The sequence below is a fragment of the Pelophylax lessonae genome (genome assembly GCF_965119305.1).
Source record: "Pelophylax lessonae genome assembly, chromosome: 1".
In the NCBI taxonomy this organism is placed as follows: Eukaryota; Metazoa; Chordata; class Amphibia; order Anura; family Ranidae; genus Pelophylax; species Pelophylax lessonae.
In genome coordinates, this window is record NC_138768.1 from 735,825,088 (window position 1) to 735,843,144 (window position 18,057).

Genomic DNA, 18,057 nt, shown 5'->3' on the forward strand with positions numbered 1-18,057 from the left:
GATTACCATATGAGCAGAACTTTAAAATGTTAAGTTAGTTTGCCCCAACAAAAAGGCATAATTTACAGGTTTTGTCTTTAGTGATTCGTATAGTTTTCAAATATTTTTCCTTCACGTGCTTCTAAAACAACAAAATACTCAGGGCATAATAATTCTATCCCCATCCATTTCAAAACTTAAAAAAAATATATTAAATTCTATAGTAATTATAGGAAATAGAATGTCTTACTCAACAGTGGCCTCCAATTCTGAAAGAGTAAGCCTTAAGTTAACAATTGTTTTTTCCTGCAAAATAAAGATGAGGGTTAAAACTTCGAAAACCAACAGTTTTGCAGAGAAAACAGGGCAAAAGCTTCACGAGGATCTATCAACTGAGTTTTCTAGCATTATGTAGATGCCAATGAGCTAAAATCGTTCCTTCTGAGCTCCTGGCTGCTCTGATGTAACGGCTGTCCACAAATTTATGCCAGAATGTTGACATGCTAATTTTTTTTTTAGCAATACTAACTTTTACCACATACATCATAGCGCCATCATTCAAAAGGCAACAAGTATAATTTATCATGCCCGATAAAGTAATAGATCACTTACTGATCCTTAATCTCAATGTAACCTATATACCCAATTCTTAGAAATAGAGAGATAGCAAAGGGTTACATTTACTAAACCACCTCTTTCCCAAGCCTATTCTGACACTTCGCTCCTTCATGTAAAAATCTACTTTTGCTAGAAAATTACTTAGAACCCCCAAATTATATTATATTATATATATATATATATATATATATACATATATATATATATATATATATATATATATATATATTCACACAAGGGGAAATAGGGACTTTATATGAAACACATGGCTTCAAACAAGGAAACCATATCAATAAATAAATCAATGATCCGATAACACATATGTACATAAAAGCACCCAACCAACAGAACAACCCATCAAGGTGGCTCAGTAAAATGACCTATAGCATGTGTAAATTGTATAACTTAATAAAATTATAAATCAAACTACAATGACATAATGTCTGTCTGGTTATAAATTCTCAGTAGACAACAGGAGGGGGAGGGGAAGGGGGGGGGAGGGAAGGAAAAGTAAAGGATGGAAAGGAGAGGGGCACTTGGGTACTAAAGTGTAAATAAACTGACATCATTTACATCATTAGCCACGTATTTCCATCCCTGTCATATTAAAAAAAGGGGGGGGGGGGGGAAGGATTGGGACTTTAAATAAGGAGCTAACAGGGTAAGGTCATATTCCTCCATCCCTACTGAATAACTAAAAACAAGGGGAAATTGGGACTTTATATGAAACACATGGCTGCAAACAAGGAGACCATATCAATAAATAAATAAAAAAATAAATAAATGAGCTAATAACATATGTACATAAAAATCATAATCCAGTATTGTGCATCGCAGCTCCCGGGAATGAAAGGCACTCCAGCACCCTTTCCACTCTCCCATTTCCCTACCTCCTCCTTCCCTTTTTTATGGTCCTTTATTATATTATACTATCATGTATCTTATTGTAGACACGTTATATAATATATATATTTTATATATATATATATATATATATATATATATATATATATATATATATATATATATATATACACATACACATACACATACATACACACACACATATACATACACACACACATACTCATTCCGCATCTGCTCCTGATGATTGTTACAACCATGAAACGCGTAGAGCTCTTTTGGATGCAACGTTACAACCATTATGTGTCTGTTATTTTCTTATGTATTGTTAATCAATTTTAACCCCAAACTTATTATATTGTCCATGTTGCTAGACCTGAGAGTCTATCAGGACATCATTATGTTGCAATCGTATTATGTTATGATGCAATGGGCTGACTCATATGTATTCACCAAATATTATTGTATTCATTATATTTACCGATGCTATGCATTCACTAGTAACGATATACCAATGTCATTATGTTGTCATGCAAAATGTATACAGGCATACCCCGCTTTAAGTACACTCACTTTAAGTACACTCGCGAGTAAGGACACAGCTTGTTCAGCTTGGCATGACACTACTCCTGGTTTTTAACATTGGCGTCTATAGGAAATCTTGGTCAGCTTGACATGGCACTGCTCCCAAACCATAAGTGACAGGGATACCAAACTTGGGGAGCACTGAGAGGGGACCCAGAACTACAACATATCATGTTTGTGGCTGGCCAGCTTGCCTAGGTAATCTACTATGTCATAGTCCTGGATCCCCTTAACATGCTCCCCAAGCTTGGTGTCCTTGTCACATGGTTTGGGAGCAATGCCATATCAAGCTGACCAAGATTTCCTATGGAGCTAGTGTATTTACATGCATTGAGAAGTGAAAAAAGGTATTGCTTTACTTTAAGTACATTTTCGTTTTACATACACGCTCTGGTCCCATTGTGTACTTAAAAGTGGGGTATGCCTGTATTTATGAATTAAAAGTGATATTATATGTCTATACTGGATTATGAACTTTATGTACATATACTGTATGTTATCAGCTTATTGATTTATTTATTGATATGGTCTCCATATCAAGTGCCAATCTATCCCCCCCCCCCTTTTTAATATATATATATTTTAGCCTATAGAATGCAATTTTTTATGTCACACGGTATTTGCGCAACAGTTTTTCCAAACTCAATTTTTTGGGGAAAAACAAACTTTCATAAAACAATAATGAAAAAAAAAAAAACACAGTAAAGTTAGCCCAATGTTTTTTGTAAAATGTGAAAGATGTTACACAGAGTAAATAGATGCCTAACATGTCACACTTTCAAAATTTTGTCTGTCCGTGGAATGCTGGCAAACTATGGTGCTTAAAATTCTCCATAGGTGACATTTTAAACGCCTTTACAGGTTACCAGTTTAGAGCTGCATATGCAGTCTGGTGCTAGAATTATTGCTCTCCCTTGGACATTCGCGACAATACCTATTTAAATATGCATGCAGGAGTAACGTATGCATTTGCGCGTAAGCACGGTGGGAGGGGGCGCTTTAAAAACAATTTTTATTTTTGTTTTATAGAAAAACAAAAACAAATTTTTTACAGTTTTTTTTGTAATAACTTTTGCTATCACAAGGGATGAACAACATCCCTTGTGACAGGTCCTCTTTATGGAGAGATTTGGGGTCTATTAGACCCCAACTCTCTCCTCTGGCCCCCCATGCAGCCGATTAGACCGAGATCAGTTCGATCGGCTGCTTCTCTGGACACTGGTGGCCAGGTAAACAAAGGGGCAGAACCAGAAGTGACCAATACTCGGCACTCCCGGATTCCAGGGTTACAGAGAGAGGGGAATGACATTAGTCCCTCTCTCTCTGTACCAGGCAGGCATCGCCGCATCACTCCCAACCTCCGCAAAGGGACCGGAGAGCCTGGGAGAGGTGGCGGCGCAGGGGGTTTAACCCCCTACCGCCACATGCAGAAGTGATCAAATGGCTAATTAGCCTCTCAGACCACTTCTGCCAAATAGAGAATCGCTGGCTGCAAAAATTGATGCCTGCAGGTGCAGGCTTCATCCCGGTATTACCAGGGAACCCCCAGGACATACAAGTACGTCCATTTGGGGGAAGTGGTTAAAGCAGTAGTATACTCCGCTTTTAAAACTTTTACCTACAGGTAAACCTATAATAAGGCCTACCTGTAGGTAAAATTAATATTTCCTAAACCTGCACGTTTTAGGAAATACTCACCCTGCATGCAGCCGCTGACACCAGCGGCTCATGCGATCTGAAGGTCCGGCATATCTTGCCAGACCTTCAGAGCTCCTTGCCGGAAAGTGAACTCCCGCGCGCATGCTATCGCGGCTCCAGCCACTCACAGCATCGGAGCTGCCGAACCCGGAAGAGACGCCGAGGGAACATGTCAGCTGCCTCAGCAGTGTCCAGGCGACTGTGTCGGGGCTTCGTTCTAAGAAGAATTTGTGTTAATTTCTATCATTCATTAATGTGCAGGAAAATACCACATAAATTGGGGAGGTTTACTAGCTGGTGCAGCTTTGTCAATATTAACCAATTAGCTTCTAGGTTTTATTGTCAAAGCTTAATTGAACAAGTTGAAGTTAGAAGCTGATTGGTTGCTACGCACATTTGCATCAGATTTTGTGTGCACAAGTTTTAGTAAATCTTGACCAATACTTTTATTTCCCTTTGACATGATTGGGTACTCGCAGCTTCATTTTTCTACTAAGCTTAGTAAGCACTAATTTTTCAAATGGAATAGTCCTAACTCCTTTAGTAAATCCCATTTTGTCTATGCAGTTAAAGAATACAGAAAGGAGTGAATGGAAAATAACATGTAAATCAGCTAAACAGACATCCCTAGCATACCCAACATACCTTATTTTCTAGGTTATCCTCCAGGCAAGCAACACGCTCAGTCTTCTCGTCCACAGTTTCCTGTAGTTTATCTTTCTCTTTGTCCAACACGGAAACTGTATTTCTTAGCATGGCTATTTCTGTGGCTTGTGTAGATACCTTTTGATTTAATTCCCCTTTGGGTCAAAACAAAATTGATTCACATTAGGAATTCTCTGGTCTATACTGCTTAAAGGGTTTAGAAATATTAACATCCTGTAGATAAACCTACTTCTCCAGTTTGACCAATGCTGAATTTGTACACAGATACTACTACTGCAAGTGTAAAACGTTCCAAGCCCCAATTAAAGTGGATGAAAAACCCAGGTGGATGCCACAAAGAAGGTTCACTTAGCACCAACAGTATAGCTTTCACTATACTCAAGTTCTCTGAATGATAAAGAGATATTGTCTTCTACAAGACCGCTACTCTGCCCAACCCTTCTCTCCCCCTGACCAGTCACAAAAGAATTTTGTGAATGGATTAAAAGAATGCAAGGGATTCTGTGATTGGGCAAGAGGAAAGGAGAGGTGGGCAATGCAGCTGCAAACAATGCTATGTCTGCTGTTGTAGGACATCTGTTGCTGAGGTGTCGGCGCATCAAAAATTTAGCTATAGCTATACTATCAAGGCTCAGCGAAACTGTAAAGAAAAAAAAAAAGCCACAGAGCTCTTGGAGGTGGCACACACTTTGTTGCAATTTTGGTTTTTGGGTAATAGATGTAATTTTTATAGGATTTACCTTTTTATGTATATTATAGATTTAGTGCAGCAATTTATTTTAATTTGAATCTATGTTTTTAGGATTATTTTTACAAGGGCTGTCTTTTGGGGCATGTTGAATTTTATTATAGGGTTAACAAAAAAATAAAATAAAAATCGCCATTCTGTCATCTGTATAATCTATTAGTATTGTTGCTATAATGAGAAGCGTGACATCTAGTGGACGAATACGGGTAGTACACCGTTTTACTGTTCGTGCAGGGTTCTTTGTTTCATTGAGGGAAGGAGTTGGTATGGGGCTGTTTAAGGCAGGCCATAGATGGTGCAATTTTCTTTCCTGCAACCACCGTTGACAATAACTGCATGCCGAAAATCCGACATGCTGGTTGTACCCAAGTCGCTCTCTACTTGGGTACATGCAGCCTGCCCATAGATGGTTCCATTCTTGCCCTGTCCCTGCTGAACCAGCTGAGATTCAAACCATCTATGGCCAAGCTTATATTCAAACAGCATCTGTCTGAACTTCAATCCCAATAAAGTGATTTGTGATGAACATGTTTTCATTTAATTGACTGGGTGCTTCTTACTCTGCTGTGATGAGAAGCAGAGAACGTCATCCCTGATCCTCATCTCAGCTACATAAACTGCTGCACAGAGAAGATAAATCACCATAATGATTTAGTAAACATACAACTATTTTGTTTAACATTCACCCCAAGCATTTTAAAAGTGGCTGTTTAAAGCCTTTCAGCGCTGTCAGAACAGAGTCCGTCGTAGGAACCAGAAGGTAAAAAGAATAAATACAGAGTACGTTATTATAAGAGCAATTTACCTATTCTTTCCTCCAACGCTACAATTTCTTCCTGTGATAATTGCAGTTCGTTGTACTTTACAGTGAGACGATGCTGGAGGTCTTCTATAGATTTCTGAAGTTGTTCATTAAGTAACCTGCATTGCAGAGCATGAAGGGATCAGTGGCAGTATCCATATTCTGGTGGAATGCAGTACTTTTTGGTCAATAACATTCTAATCCAATAAAGAAATATGCCACTAACCTTAGGGAGCTTAGTTCAGCTTTATATTGCGAAGAGTCATCCAGGGTTTGAGCCAAATTAACTGACTGTGATCGATTTGCATTTTCTAAAGATGATATAGTTTCCTTCAGCTCAGATATAGTGGCTTTTAATTCGGACCGTTCAGTTTCAAGCTAAAAAGTCAAATGAAGGCACAGAAAATTTTCTTAATTAGTGAGGAAAATAAAGTAGACCTACCGATCAGATTCACAATATCAATACTTATATAAAGATCGTTTAACACAAGTCCAGCTAAAACTCCCCTGGAAATGCTGAATTAAGATCGTGAGGGGGGATGAATCGAGATCTCAATTTTTTTTAACGATTATTCGTGCAGCTCTTAGCAAGGGCTCATTTACAATGCGTCTCAAAGAAGCTGCTCCTACAGGCTTATGAGCTCTTGTTTTTTTTCTGCCTGGAAGCTCCCCTCCATGTTAGTCAATGTATCCATGCACCCTATGGCTTTTTCAGTTTACAGGCATAAAAAAAAAAAAAAAAAAAAAAAAAGGCGTTGTTGAAAGGAGCAGAAAAGATGCCCAAAAACACATGAAAAAGCATTAAAAAGCATACAAAAGAATGAAAATGCAATAAAAATTTGGAAAAATTAGCTAAGGGAAGGGTTTATAAAGTTTATGCAAAAAAGCTCAATAAAAATACGCAAAAGGAGCACAAAAAAAGCACAATGCTCTGCAAGCTTTTTTTTTTTTTTTGGAAAAAAAAATAAAAGCTCAAATGCCTGTAAAAATAGCTTTTTTTGAGCTGCAGTGTGCGTGAGCCCTTAGCATCTGAATTTGACTTGGTATCGGGTTCTTGCAATCTTCTATACAGCAGCATGCAGACTGAGAGTCAGCCAGGTGTGCTGCATGCCAACGTTTTGACAAAGAATGTGCCGATAGGAGGAGGGAACAAAGATGGCTAAAAGATGTGATTATCGGCTACAGCTGCTTTTCCTTTCACTCACAGGCTTGGGAAACCACAAAACCAATAAGTTTTACCTAAAGGAAGCAGAGAAAAAAAAATGAGGTCTCCTACCCTGCCAGATGGTGCTGTGCTGTATGGCAGAGATGTGCCAGTCTCAGAACTAGAATTACAAATCATTTGGCAGGTAAAACAGCACCAGTATTCATTCGCATTTCATCTATTTAACAATTCGCCCCAGAGTTCAGCTATATAGCCAATTTACAGATACAATTACAAAAGTTCCTCATCGAAACACAGGTCAAATGATCAACGCAGTAGGTGGAAGGGCACTAGAAGATAAAAATACACAAACCACCCCAAATCCCAGCTTCAGTATCCAGAATCAAATGGTACCAAAAAGTTCTATCCAGGCCACAAGGGAACCAAGAATAATAGCGTAATAGGATTCTGCAGCTTCCACAAAGGGATCCGGGGTGATCCAGTGCGGCAACAACAGAAAGATAGGAGCACATGTTCCAAGTTAGAATAAAAGCAGTTGATTAACAAAAGTTTATACCACACTTACAGTTAATACCTGGTAGATCAGCTTTGGAAGCAGAGGGCACCAGGACAGACAACCAGGCGTAGGCTGGTTACGCGTTTGTCCTTGTGCCCTCTGCTTCCCATGCTGATCTTCTAGATATTAACCATAAGTGCGCTACAGCAGTGGTCCTCAGGGCCCACTAATAGCCAGGTTTGCGAGATAACTGAAAAACATCCCAGGTGATATAATTTGCTGCTCAGTGATTGAAGTACTCTAGTCTGCATCTACCCAAGGTAATACCTAAAATCTGGCCTGTTAGTGGGCCCTGAGGACCGGAGTTGAGGACCACTGCGCTACAGGATTGATGGACAGTATTGGGTTGCTTTATAGTCAATACACCTTTGTTCTGTGCATATTTTTAAGTGCTTCCTTAACGCAAGGCTGTGTGCAGTATGCATTGAGAGTATACATACTGCACATAGCTGGAATGTATACGTTTGTTTTTTTATTAATGGGGCAAAAAAAAAAAAAATAGAAAAACACAAAATGTTATTAGGCTATTATTCCCTGGCTGATTTGTTTTTCATGGATATAAAATAGAAAATATGGCTCTTGGCCACTAAATGGCATCAAGTAGGATAGTAAATTTATGTAATACTTTGTGCCATCTAGTGACCAAATGCAGCATTTTCCATTTTAAATGAATAGTTTGTTTTTATGTTAAATAAAGCTTGCCTTTAACCACTTGCTGACCGCCCTATAACAGATTTACTGCTAAAGGGTGGCCGTTCTGTGCAGAATCACATAATTGGATTTTTCCTACAGCTTACCTGTAAAATACTTTTATTGGAGTACATCACGGCACACAGAGCAGCCATAATAATTATCTGGGTTATACGCCACCTATAGGTGAATGGACACTGGCAACCAAAAAGATAGGAAAGTCCCCCTCTATATAACCCCTCCCATACAGAAGTACCTCAGTTTTGTAGCAAGCAAACATCCCAGACAAGAGGGGAGGGACCTCTGTGTCCTGTGATGCACTCAAAGAAAATGATTTCACAGGTAATCTGTAGGAAAAAAATTGGATTTTTTACTTACCGTAAAATCCATTTCTCTGAGCCCACCGAAGGACGTAGCTGCTGCTTTAAATCATAGATGGATGGGTAATAAGCCCCTCCCAGTAGGAGTGACCAGGTAGAGCCAAAGGCTTTGACACGCCCAGGGGGGTGGTATCCCTGGGTTATTACCCCTTGCCTCACCGTTGCATCTTCAGTTTAGTTGCAAGCAGTGAACAACAACCAAAACCCAACTCTTCAGAGAAGAGAGGGGTGGGAGCTACGTCCGTCGGACTCAGGGAAATAGATTTTACGGTAAGTAAAAAATCCCATTTTCTCTTTCGTCCACCGACGGACGTAGCTGCTGCTTTAAATCATAGACGGATGGGACGTCCAATAGCAGTAATCACTGAGAGGTGGGGAAAGGACAAACTTTAAAGAATACAATTCCCACGGCTAACAAAGCCAATTATATAACATGGAGCCCAACATGCAACAACTGGGGCTCAATTGTAGCAAAACAACGAAGGAGAAGGAAAAGTAAACTGCTCCTTAAATGGCGGCCTGCAAAAACCTTGCGGCCAAAGGATGCACCTGAGGATGCGAACACATCCACTCTGTAAAGCTTGGTGAACGTATGTACAGACGACCAAGTGGCCGCCTTGCAAACCTGCATCACCGATGGCGGAAAGCCCAAGAGGCATTCAACGCCCACGTAGAGTGAGCCGTGACAGGGAAAGGAGGAACCTTGCCCTTACGAGAATACGCCTTCACCACCGTCTGTCTGATCCATCGAGAGATGGTCGCTGCAGATGCAGCCTCACCCTTACAGGGTCCATCCATAGTCACAAACAGAGTCCAACTTACGAAAGGACTCCGCAGTCTCCAGATACACCCGTATCGCCCAAACCACATCCAAACAATGCCAGACAATTTCCTTAGGATGTGAAGGTTTCGGACAGATTGAAGGAAGCACTATGTCTTCGTTCAGATAGAAGTCTGAAACCACCTTGGGAAGAAACAACGGATTGGGCCGTAACACTACCTTATCCATATAAGGAGAGCAGCAAGATAGCACCGCTAGTTCAGAAACCCTGCGCGCAGAGGTGATAGCCACCAAAAAGGCAACTTTATGCGACAAGGCGAGCAAGGAAATGTGTCTTATGTTCTCGAAAGGAGATTTCTGAAGAACCGATAGAACCAAATTAAAAAAGGTCCCAAGGAGGTAACCGAGACCTCCTGGGGGGAGCCAAATGGCGAACCCCCTGAAGAAATGTACGAATCAAAGAGTGCGTAGCCAAAGGGCGTTGGAAGTACACAGCCAAGGCCGAGATCTGACACTTAAAGAGTGCCCAACGCCAAACGTTGGTCAACCCCTTTCTGTAGAAAGGTCAGGATCCTGCTGATGGCAAAGGATCTAGGATGCAGCTTCAGCAATTCACACCAAACAATGTACGCTTTCCACGTACGATGATAAATCTTCCGAGAAGGGGACTTCCTAGCCTTGAGTAAGGTAGGGAATCACAGAATCGGACAGTCCCCTGTCCTTTAACACCTTGATCTCAACAGCCAAGCCATTAAAGCCAGCGACTGTAAAGCAGGATGGAAGATTGGACCCTGAGATAGATCTTCCCGCAGAAGAAGCGTCCACGGACCTGCGACCTTCAGCCGAATCACGTCGGCGTACCAGGATCTCCGGGGGGCAATCTGGAGCCACCAGAATTACCGGAATCCCCTCCAACTCGACCCCGCGTAGCAGGCAAGATAAAAGTTTCAGCAGATGAAACGCATAAATTAGCCTGTGCCAGCTCCAGGGAGCCACCAGGGCGTCTACTGCATCGGCCAGAGGATCTCTGGTCTAAGCCACAAAATTTGAAATCTTTCTGTTTTGTCAGGAGGCAAACAGGTCCACATCCGGGGTCCCCCACCGGAGACACTGCTGGTGGAACACTTGTGGATGCAGGGACCACTCTCCCTGATCCAGGGTTTGGCGACTCCGGTAGTCCGTCTGTCAATTGTCTATGCCGGGAATGTACATGGCGGATAGGGCTGGGACATAGTCCTCTGCCCAGCGCAGGATCTCGGCTACTTCCAGAGCACTCCTGGTGCCCCCTTGATGATTGACATATGCCACGGCCGTGACGTTGTCGGACTGGACTCGGACAGAACACCCCTTGAGATTGCCTATCCAGTGGAACAGGCTCAACTTGATTGCTCCAAGTTCCAGAACGTTGTTCGGGAGCTTGGACTCTTCCAACGTCCAGGTCCCTTGAACATTCAGGGTGCCCAGCACTCCCCCCCCAACCGGTCAGACAGGCATCTGTCGTCACCACCGTTCAGAATACTGGAAGGAAGGATTTCCAGTGGAGAAGATTCAGAGAGCTGAGCCACCATTTCAGGGAGTCCTTGGATCTCTGACTCAAACGAATCAGACTGTCCAGGGATAGAGGATCCTTGTCCCATTTGACAAGGATCTCCTGTTGCAAAAGTCTTGTGTGGGCCTGAGCATATGGTACGGCCTCGAAGGACAACTCCATCAGGCCCAGAACCTGCATAGATGACCTGAGAGACACCAGGTCGCAAGCCAGCAACGACAGAATGGCTTCCCTTAACTTCTTTAACTTCACAGGAGGTAGAAATACCTTTGCTTCCTGCAGCCCCGCAAGGCAGTCTGGGGACAGCTGAAGATTGGAGGGAAAAAATCTGTCTGACGGGAACAAAACTATCTTGAACGCGGACTGAATTACCTCGTGGAGCCACCTGTCGTGCAACAGTGAGGTCCAAGGATCCGGGAAGAAACAGACGTCTCCCCACCCCTGAATTGGGTGGGGGCACCCCTTCAGGCAGAAGGGGTCTGCTTGGAGGTGCTGGGGGCAGAGGATTTCGGCTTACCAGCCCACCGCTTCCCTGATCCTTTTCCGCCCAAAGTTTGTTTGGTTTTCTGCGACATGGTCACATGAAAAAAGACACTTCTGGGCTGTAAATGAAAGAACCTCGCTTACGCGAGGGAGACTTACCCTTAGTCAAGTGAGGAAGGAGTGTGCTCTTTCCCCCAGTGACAGTCTTGATCAAGTCATTCAAGGAGGAACCAAAAAGGTGATCACCCTGAAAGGGAAGATCTGCCAGAAGCTTCTTAGAAGGCTGGTCGACCAGGAGTTTAGCCAGATCGCAGGTCTGATGAGCACACCTACCACTGACGCTCTGACGGCGAGCGGAAGAACGTCCAAGTTAGCATCGCATACAATGTATAGAGCCTGCGATAAATGGTCAGCGAGTTCCAGGGCAGATGACGTAAACGGGGTTACAGTCATTGCCTCTTTCAGAGCCTTTACCCATTCAAACATAGTCTGAGAGACTAGAATGGTAGTCAGGGCAGGCCTGAGAATAGATCCCACTACCGTATACAGGTGTCGGGAAAAGACCTCAATACGTCTGTCAACCGGATCGGGGAGAGATGAGGATTCTGCCACCATTAAAACCGTGGCCTTGTGAAAACCACATATCTGGGGGTCCATCTGAGGGGGGACCGTCCATTTGCGTAAGATCTCTTTCTCAAACGGGTAGCTTCTAGCCAAACGTTTGGGAACTGCAAGCATGCGATTAGGTTGCCGCCATTGTTCCTCCACTAAGGTGGACAAGACTTTGGGACAAGGGAAAACCGTGGCCGATTTCTTTGCCCTGAGGGATCCAAAGGATACTAAGGCTCCTTGCGATTTAGAAGTCGCATCCCTTGATTTCCAGGGTGCCCCTCACTGATATCAAAGCATCTACCAGCGCCTTTTTCTGTGCCAAGGCGGGTGTGGAAACATCCTCTTCCACGTCAGAAAATTCTGAATGCGGGGACGCATCCTCCAAAAGGGGGTCTGCGTCGCAGGCGACCATATCGGCCTCAGAACCTGAGATCGGAGATGAGACAGGCGAGGGCGTTTCTTAGTAAATGCTGCCGCAATAACTTTGTCCATTTTTCTGGACATTTCTTGCATCACAGACAATAAAGTCACATCATGAGAATTAGAAGCGGGCCCCAACGATACATCGGGGGTCGCAGACAAACTTGGGGAATCCAAGTTAGACAAATGGCCAAACAGTAGGATTGCACAGTAAGAATGTAAGGAGAAGACCAGGAAACGGGGAAACACCAGAACCTGCAGCGCAAGGGGTTAAACAGAAGATTCTTCTGAAAACAGGAGCAATGGCCTAAGAGGGAGCAATCCTCCCCCAATCGCAAAATATTAAAACGCCCCTGAGGCTAAGTGAGGTTACAAAGGCACCACAGGTCCCAGCAAGTCCGCCACTACCAGCGTGCACTGCGCCTTTAAGAGGCGATCACGATGCACGCAGCATTACTCTGAGGGAAAATCCTAAGCCCCCTAAAGGCCTGAAACCCCTCTAAAGATGAAAAGGTTAAGGCCAGGGTATTGAAACTCCTTTAGAGTAGTTACCACATGGAGAACACAGCAAGGTTCATCAGCAGCACGGAGAAGTGAAAGTAGAAGGAAACGCCCCCCGCCCACAAGAGCCAGGAGCTCCTGTGCTGTTTTGTCCCCAGCTCCAGCAAAATGGCCACTGGCATTATAGTGATAGGGATACCCAGGCAGGCTGCTGAGGCCTGTTAAGGCTGCAGGCCACGGCAAAATGGCAGCTTCGCGCCAATGAGCACATGACCTCGGGCCTAGTGAGGCCTACCCTAGTAACAGGCCTGGGAGCCCTGGCGGGGGTCATCCCGACAGATGAAAGCCCCCCCCCCCCCCAAGGTAGCGGTGTGAGGCGCAACCATGTACCCCCTTCCGAGGCCTCCCCCCCCCCCACATCCACTACCCGGTATAGCACCAGAGGCGACTTACATAGGCGACCTCCCACTAAAAGTGTCCCGGGGTTCCGGAGCCCAGGGTAGGGAGAGGTCAGGGTAGGAGGGGAAGGTCCCAGGTGACCCCTCATAGTGGAGGAGGGTGGTAGGAGTTATGGGTAAACGAGGGTCCTACTCACCAATGGAGGAGCCCACGTCCGTCCCAGGCCCGCTAACCAGACGGGGGGGACTGTACTTACCGGACCACGCTGCTGAGGGTGGGCGTCCATCCTGACAGACTGCCTCTGCACCGCAGTGAGGGTGCTGTCGGCCAAGGGCACGCCGTGACGCTGGCATGCCAGGCGTGTGCGTCCCGGCGGGGTATTTCACCCGCAGGCCGGTTCCCGGGCACAAACTGTGAGACCGTAAGGCTCTCACATAGCCAGTGCGAAACCCAGCAACAAAAAATTAAATAAAAAAAAAAAAAAGGAGCTAGGACAAAAGGTCCCAGCAGGGAGCTGTGTGGCCACTCCTAAGACCTGGCAGCTAAAACTGAAGATGCAAAGGTGAGGCCAGGGATAATAACCCACGGATGTGTCAAAGCCTTTGTCTCTACCTGGTCACTCCTAGTGGGAGGGGCTTATTACCCATCCGTCTATGATTTAAAGCAGCAGCTACGTTCGTTGGTGGACGAAGGAGAAATTATTTTTTTTATTGCAGAAAGTAAAAAATATTTTTTCTTTTTCCAAAATTGTTGTTTTTTTTGTTTATAGCACAAAAAATAAAAAACCGAGCGGTGATCAAAACACCACTAAAGAAAGCTCTATTTGTGGGGAAAAAATGTAATTTATGTACAGCATTGCATGACCTTACAATTGTCAGTTAAAAGTAATGCAGTGCAGTATAGCAAAAAATGGCCCGGCCACGAAGGGGGATAAATCTTCAAAGTCATGTGGGTAGTATACAAGTGTAGTCTTGCTGTAAAAAAAATCCAGTTCAGCCAGTGTATGTGATTAAAATGTGAGCGTTACTAAACCTCCTAATTTTTAGGTAATTTTTGAACAATTTAACCAATACAAGAAAACAACACAGCCACTACTTACCATGTTTATTGAGCTTTCTAAGCCGTCAAACTTTTGCACAAGTCTAAATCTTTCCGTTGACGATTCTTCATGTTGCACCTGGGAAAAAGAAATGTAACTTAAGCAGTTAAATTATAGACGCAATCCAATAACCATTTGAAAAAAAAAAAAAATGTATAGGATATTTAGAGATGCGACTGACTGAACATTTTTGAAGCACTTGTCTTCCAACGACTTGCTCACTTTTACAAAAAGATGGAAACCTTTTTATTTGGAGAATAATGCCAAGCATTGGAGATCTTTACTTTTAGACACCCACTGGTCAGCTGACTGGAATCAACTCAAAGCTAACCTAGTAATATTTTTTAGCCCTTACACACGAATGAATATTCATAATGAACACAGCTACAACCATCTTGTTTATGTAGCACCCTCCTAGGTAGGTGCTACGAAAACCTATAAAGGGGGGCCCTGCCTGCTTATCAGGGGGGCCTAATTGTTCAGCTAGGCTGTCATGTGTTTCCAGGTGTGCCTGTTGAGCTTGGGGAGTCTCCCCACTGTGTCCAATGAGGGCTCTCATTGGACAGTGGAGGAAACCTGGCCAATAGCACACCAGGGCTTCCATCTATCCCAAAAGGGAGAATCTGCCACAATGCATCCTGGGAAGGGGTACAAGTCTGAGGGGAGCACATAACAGGGTGTCTTTGGCGGGAAGCAGAGTCCCAGGAGGAGGGTGATGGCTGTCTCTCCTCCTGTCAGCCCTAATGAAGGTGCCCTTGGCGTTCGGCCTGAAGGACAGAAGGTTAAGCTGAGCTGTAGAGAGGGATCCAGTGTGCTGAGGACCGAGTGGAGCTGCTGGGGCAGAAGTTTCCAGGAAAGCAGTGTCATGAGAACTGTAAACTGCCCAGGGGACTGCCTAGGATAGAGGACCATTTCAGAAGGTCGGAGGGAGCTAACCAGTAGAGGGGGCACCAGTGCTTAAGCCCTGAAGATAAGTGCGTGTGAAAGAGGGTGCCGGTGCGGGACCTGAAGTGTTAAGCAATGCAGCAGTCTTACAAGTAGCTACCTCCATGAAGAGGGGTAAAGGAAGCTTTAACTAGGACTTTGTGCCACATGAAAGTGTCAGAAGTCAGTTCAGCGTTCACAGCAAGTTAACCAGCGTCAACCGGCATTGACCGGCATCCAGCCAGCGTCAAGTCAGCGCTAATAGGCGTTTTTCAGTTGTCCCACTAAAATTGTGCATAGTTGAGTCAGAGGAGTATCCCACTCATCCTTTCTCCCATCCAAGTTCACAATAAAAATAAAAAGATACTGGACTGTTCCTTGTCTCAGTGCTCTCACTTGGAGAACATTCTTATATGTGCTGTTGTTAGCGGTAACCCTGGCGGACCCATAACCAGCAAAACGGCTGGGAATCCTGCAACATTAAATATGCTAAATGAACACTAACCTTTAAAAAAAAAATGCACAAACTTTCCAGTATGAACAATGTCCAGCTACACTAAGAAGCAATAATTCTTCAAAGGGTTATCAAAGGTAATTTTTCTAAATTAAAATAAAATAGGTTATACTCACCTGCTCTTAGTAAGCCCCTTGCCTTTGGGGGTACATAGTGCATGTTCGCTCTGAGCTGTATGTGTCTAAGGAGCCGCACCTTATTGACACACACAGTGGTGTGAAAGGGCTGATCAGGAGCCAGTCGGTTTCTGTCAGACCAGCTGCCATACACGCAGGCCGAATGTTGGCCGTTTTTTTTTTTAAACAGTCGATATCGCCCTACATTCGGCCTGTGTGTTACTAGGCTTTAGTCTAGGGTAAAGCAGACAGTTGTCATTCTAGACATTTTTAGAACATTAAACTGACTGGATTTTCAGATTTATAAATGAGCTCTCCCATCTTATCTTTGTAGGCACTGAAACGCAAACAGTAATATATACCTTTATTCTGTCCCTGAGACTTTCATTTTCCTCTTGAACTCTGCGCAAATCAGACTTCACTAGATCTCTTTCTTCTTCTAGATGGAGATATTCTTTAACCGAAGAGCTGCTTTTACGAAGAGGAGACAGATCTCGCTTTACGGTAACCAGTTCATTCTGGACCTGTAAATGAATGCTAGATCTGAAATGTATACAAGACCTGCACACAAATACTCAGTCACATAGGGAGAAAGTGGTTACTCCAGGCACGGATAAATTTACAAATGAAGAGAAAACAAATACGGAAGAGCGAATATAAACTGTGGAGTTGCACTCACGTGCAAGGTAGTATTATTGGTCCATTACATGTTAGGATGGAAGTGAAATGCTAGCCATACACCAGTTGAAAAAATCATTCGAAGGCAAGTAAAAAAAATGAACACACGGTCATGGGAGCAAACAATATTGTCATCATGTAATGACCGAATTTCGAACGATAAATCTTTCAATGGACATAAATTAATCAGTTTCTCATTTGTTTTTTGGTCACATATACGCAGTACCAGTTTAATTTTTAACGGGCGAGAAACACAATAACCTTTCAATTTGTCTGTTCGACACAAGTTTTCAAAACTTTTCGCATTGACTGGACGAAAAACGAATGAACTTTCCAAATGACAGATAATTTTTCAGCTAGTGTTTGGGCACCATAAGGCTACTGATCCGTAGCAAAAATGCTATTTTACTGCGTTTGCAGTGCATTTTTCACAGGGCATGTGACTCAAAAACGCAACACAGGTACCTTTTTGCCACATTTTCAATGCATTTCAATAGGGAGTTGCATTTTCCATGTTTGATTAACTGACCAAATATGCACCCAGGATGCAGCAAACAGGATTTTTTTTTTTAGCACCACAACGGAAGCGTGACAAAATTTAAAGGGATGCATTTTTCTTAAGCTTTTCCTATGCTTTTTTTTTTTATTTAACGCAAACACTTCAAAAACTGCTCAGTGTGAAAAGTAGCCCAAATATGTGCATGGACGCTGCAGATTTAAAAGCCTACAGAAAAATGCCTAATTTTATCAGCTAATAAAAGGTATCCCCAAAAAAAATTAGCAAGCTGCAGCTCACCTGATGTGGCTAGCCATCTGTGTAAGATGCGATGAATAGAGGGCTCCTGTCAGCCAGTCTACCATACAGATACATCCAGCACCCTCTTTCAGGATAAAATACAATATACCCTTCATGCTGAACATGGAGGATATTCTGTTGTATTTCATCCAGGTTAAATAAAGCATTGCATGAGTCTTGGACGCGGGTGCTAACTAATAAAAAGGTATGCAAATCAAATGACCATAAAATTCACAAAAGTCAGCCTTACATGAGGTTTACCTGCTCATAAAGCCCACGGAACTTGTCCCTTTCCATAGTTAGCACTTTTACATTGGACTGAATCTCGACCATGTGCTTTTCAAACCTATCCAACATCTCTTGCAGTTCATCTCTTTCCCTGGTGACTCGCCAAAGATCAGAATTATATCCTGTGCTCTGAAAAGAAGAGGAGA

The 18,057-nt window shown here is 43.4% G+C and overlaps 1 protein-coding gene across 1 annotated transcript in view; it reads right to left on the minus strand.

Annotated features, from left to right (window-relative positions):
* The window catches only part of CEP135 (centrosomal protein 135), a gene marked incomplete at its 3' end in the record, with an annotated part of 95,543 nt that overhangs the window by 15,182 nt on the left and 62,304 nt on the right, over nt 1-18,057 (minus strand). The window contains exons 11-17 of the mRNA XM_082265930.1: nt 17,885-18,040; nt 16,512-16,673; nt 14,596-14,673; nt 6,187-6,338; nt 5,964-6,079; nt 4,390-4,544; nt 230-285 (exon numbers count right to left, since the gene is read on the minus strand). Of these exons, the coding sequence (XP_082122056.1) occupies nt 230-285; nt 4,390-4,544; nt 5,964-6,079; nt 6,187-6,338; nt 14,596-14,673; nt 16,512-16,673; nt 17,885-18,040 (875 nt within the window). The remainder of the gene's footprint in view (nt 1-229; nt 286-4,389; nt 4,545-5,963; nt 6,080-6,186; nt 6,339-14,595; nt 14,674-16,511; nt 16,674-17,884; nt 18,041-18,057) is intronic.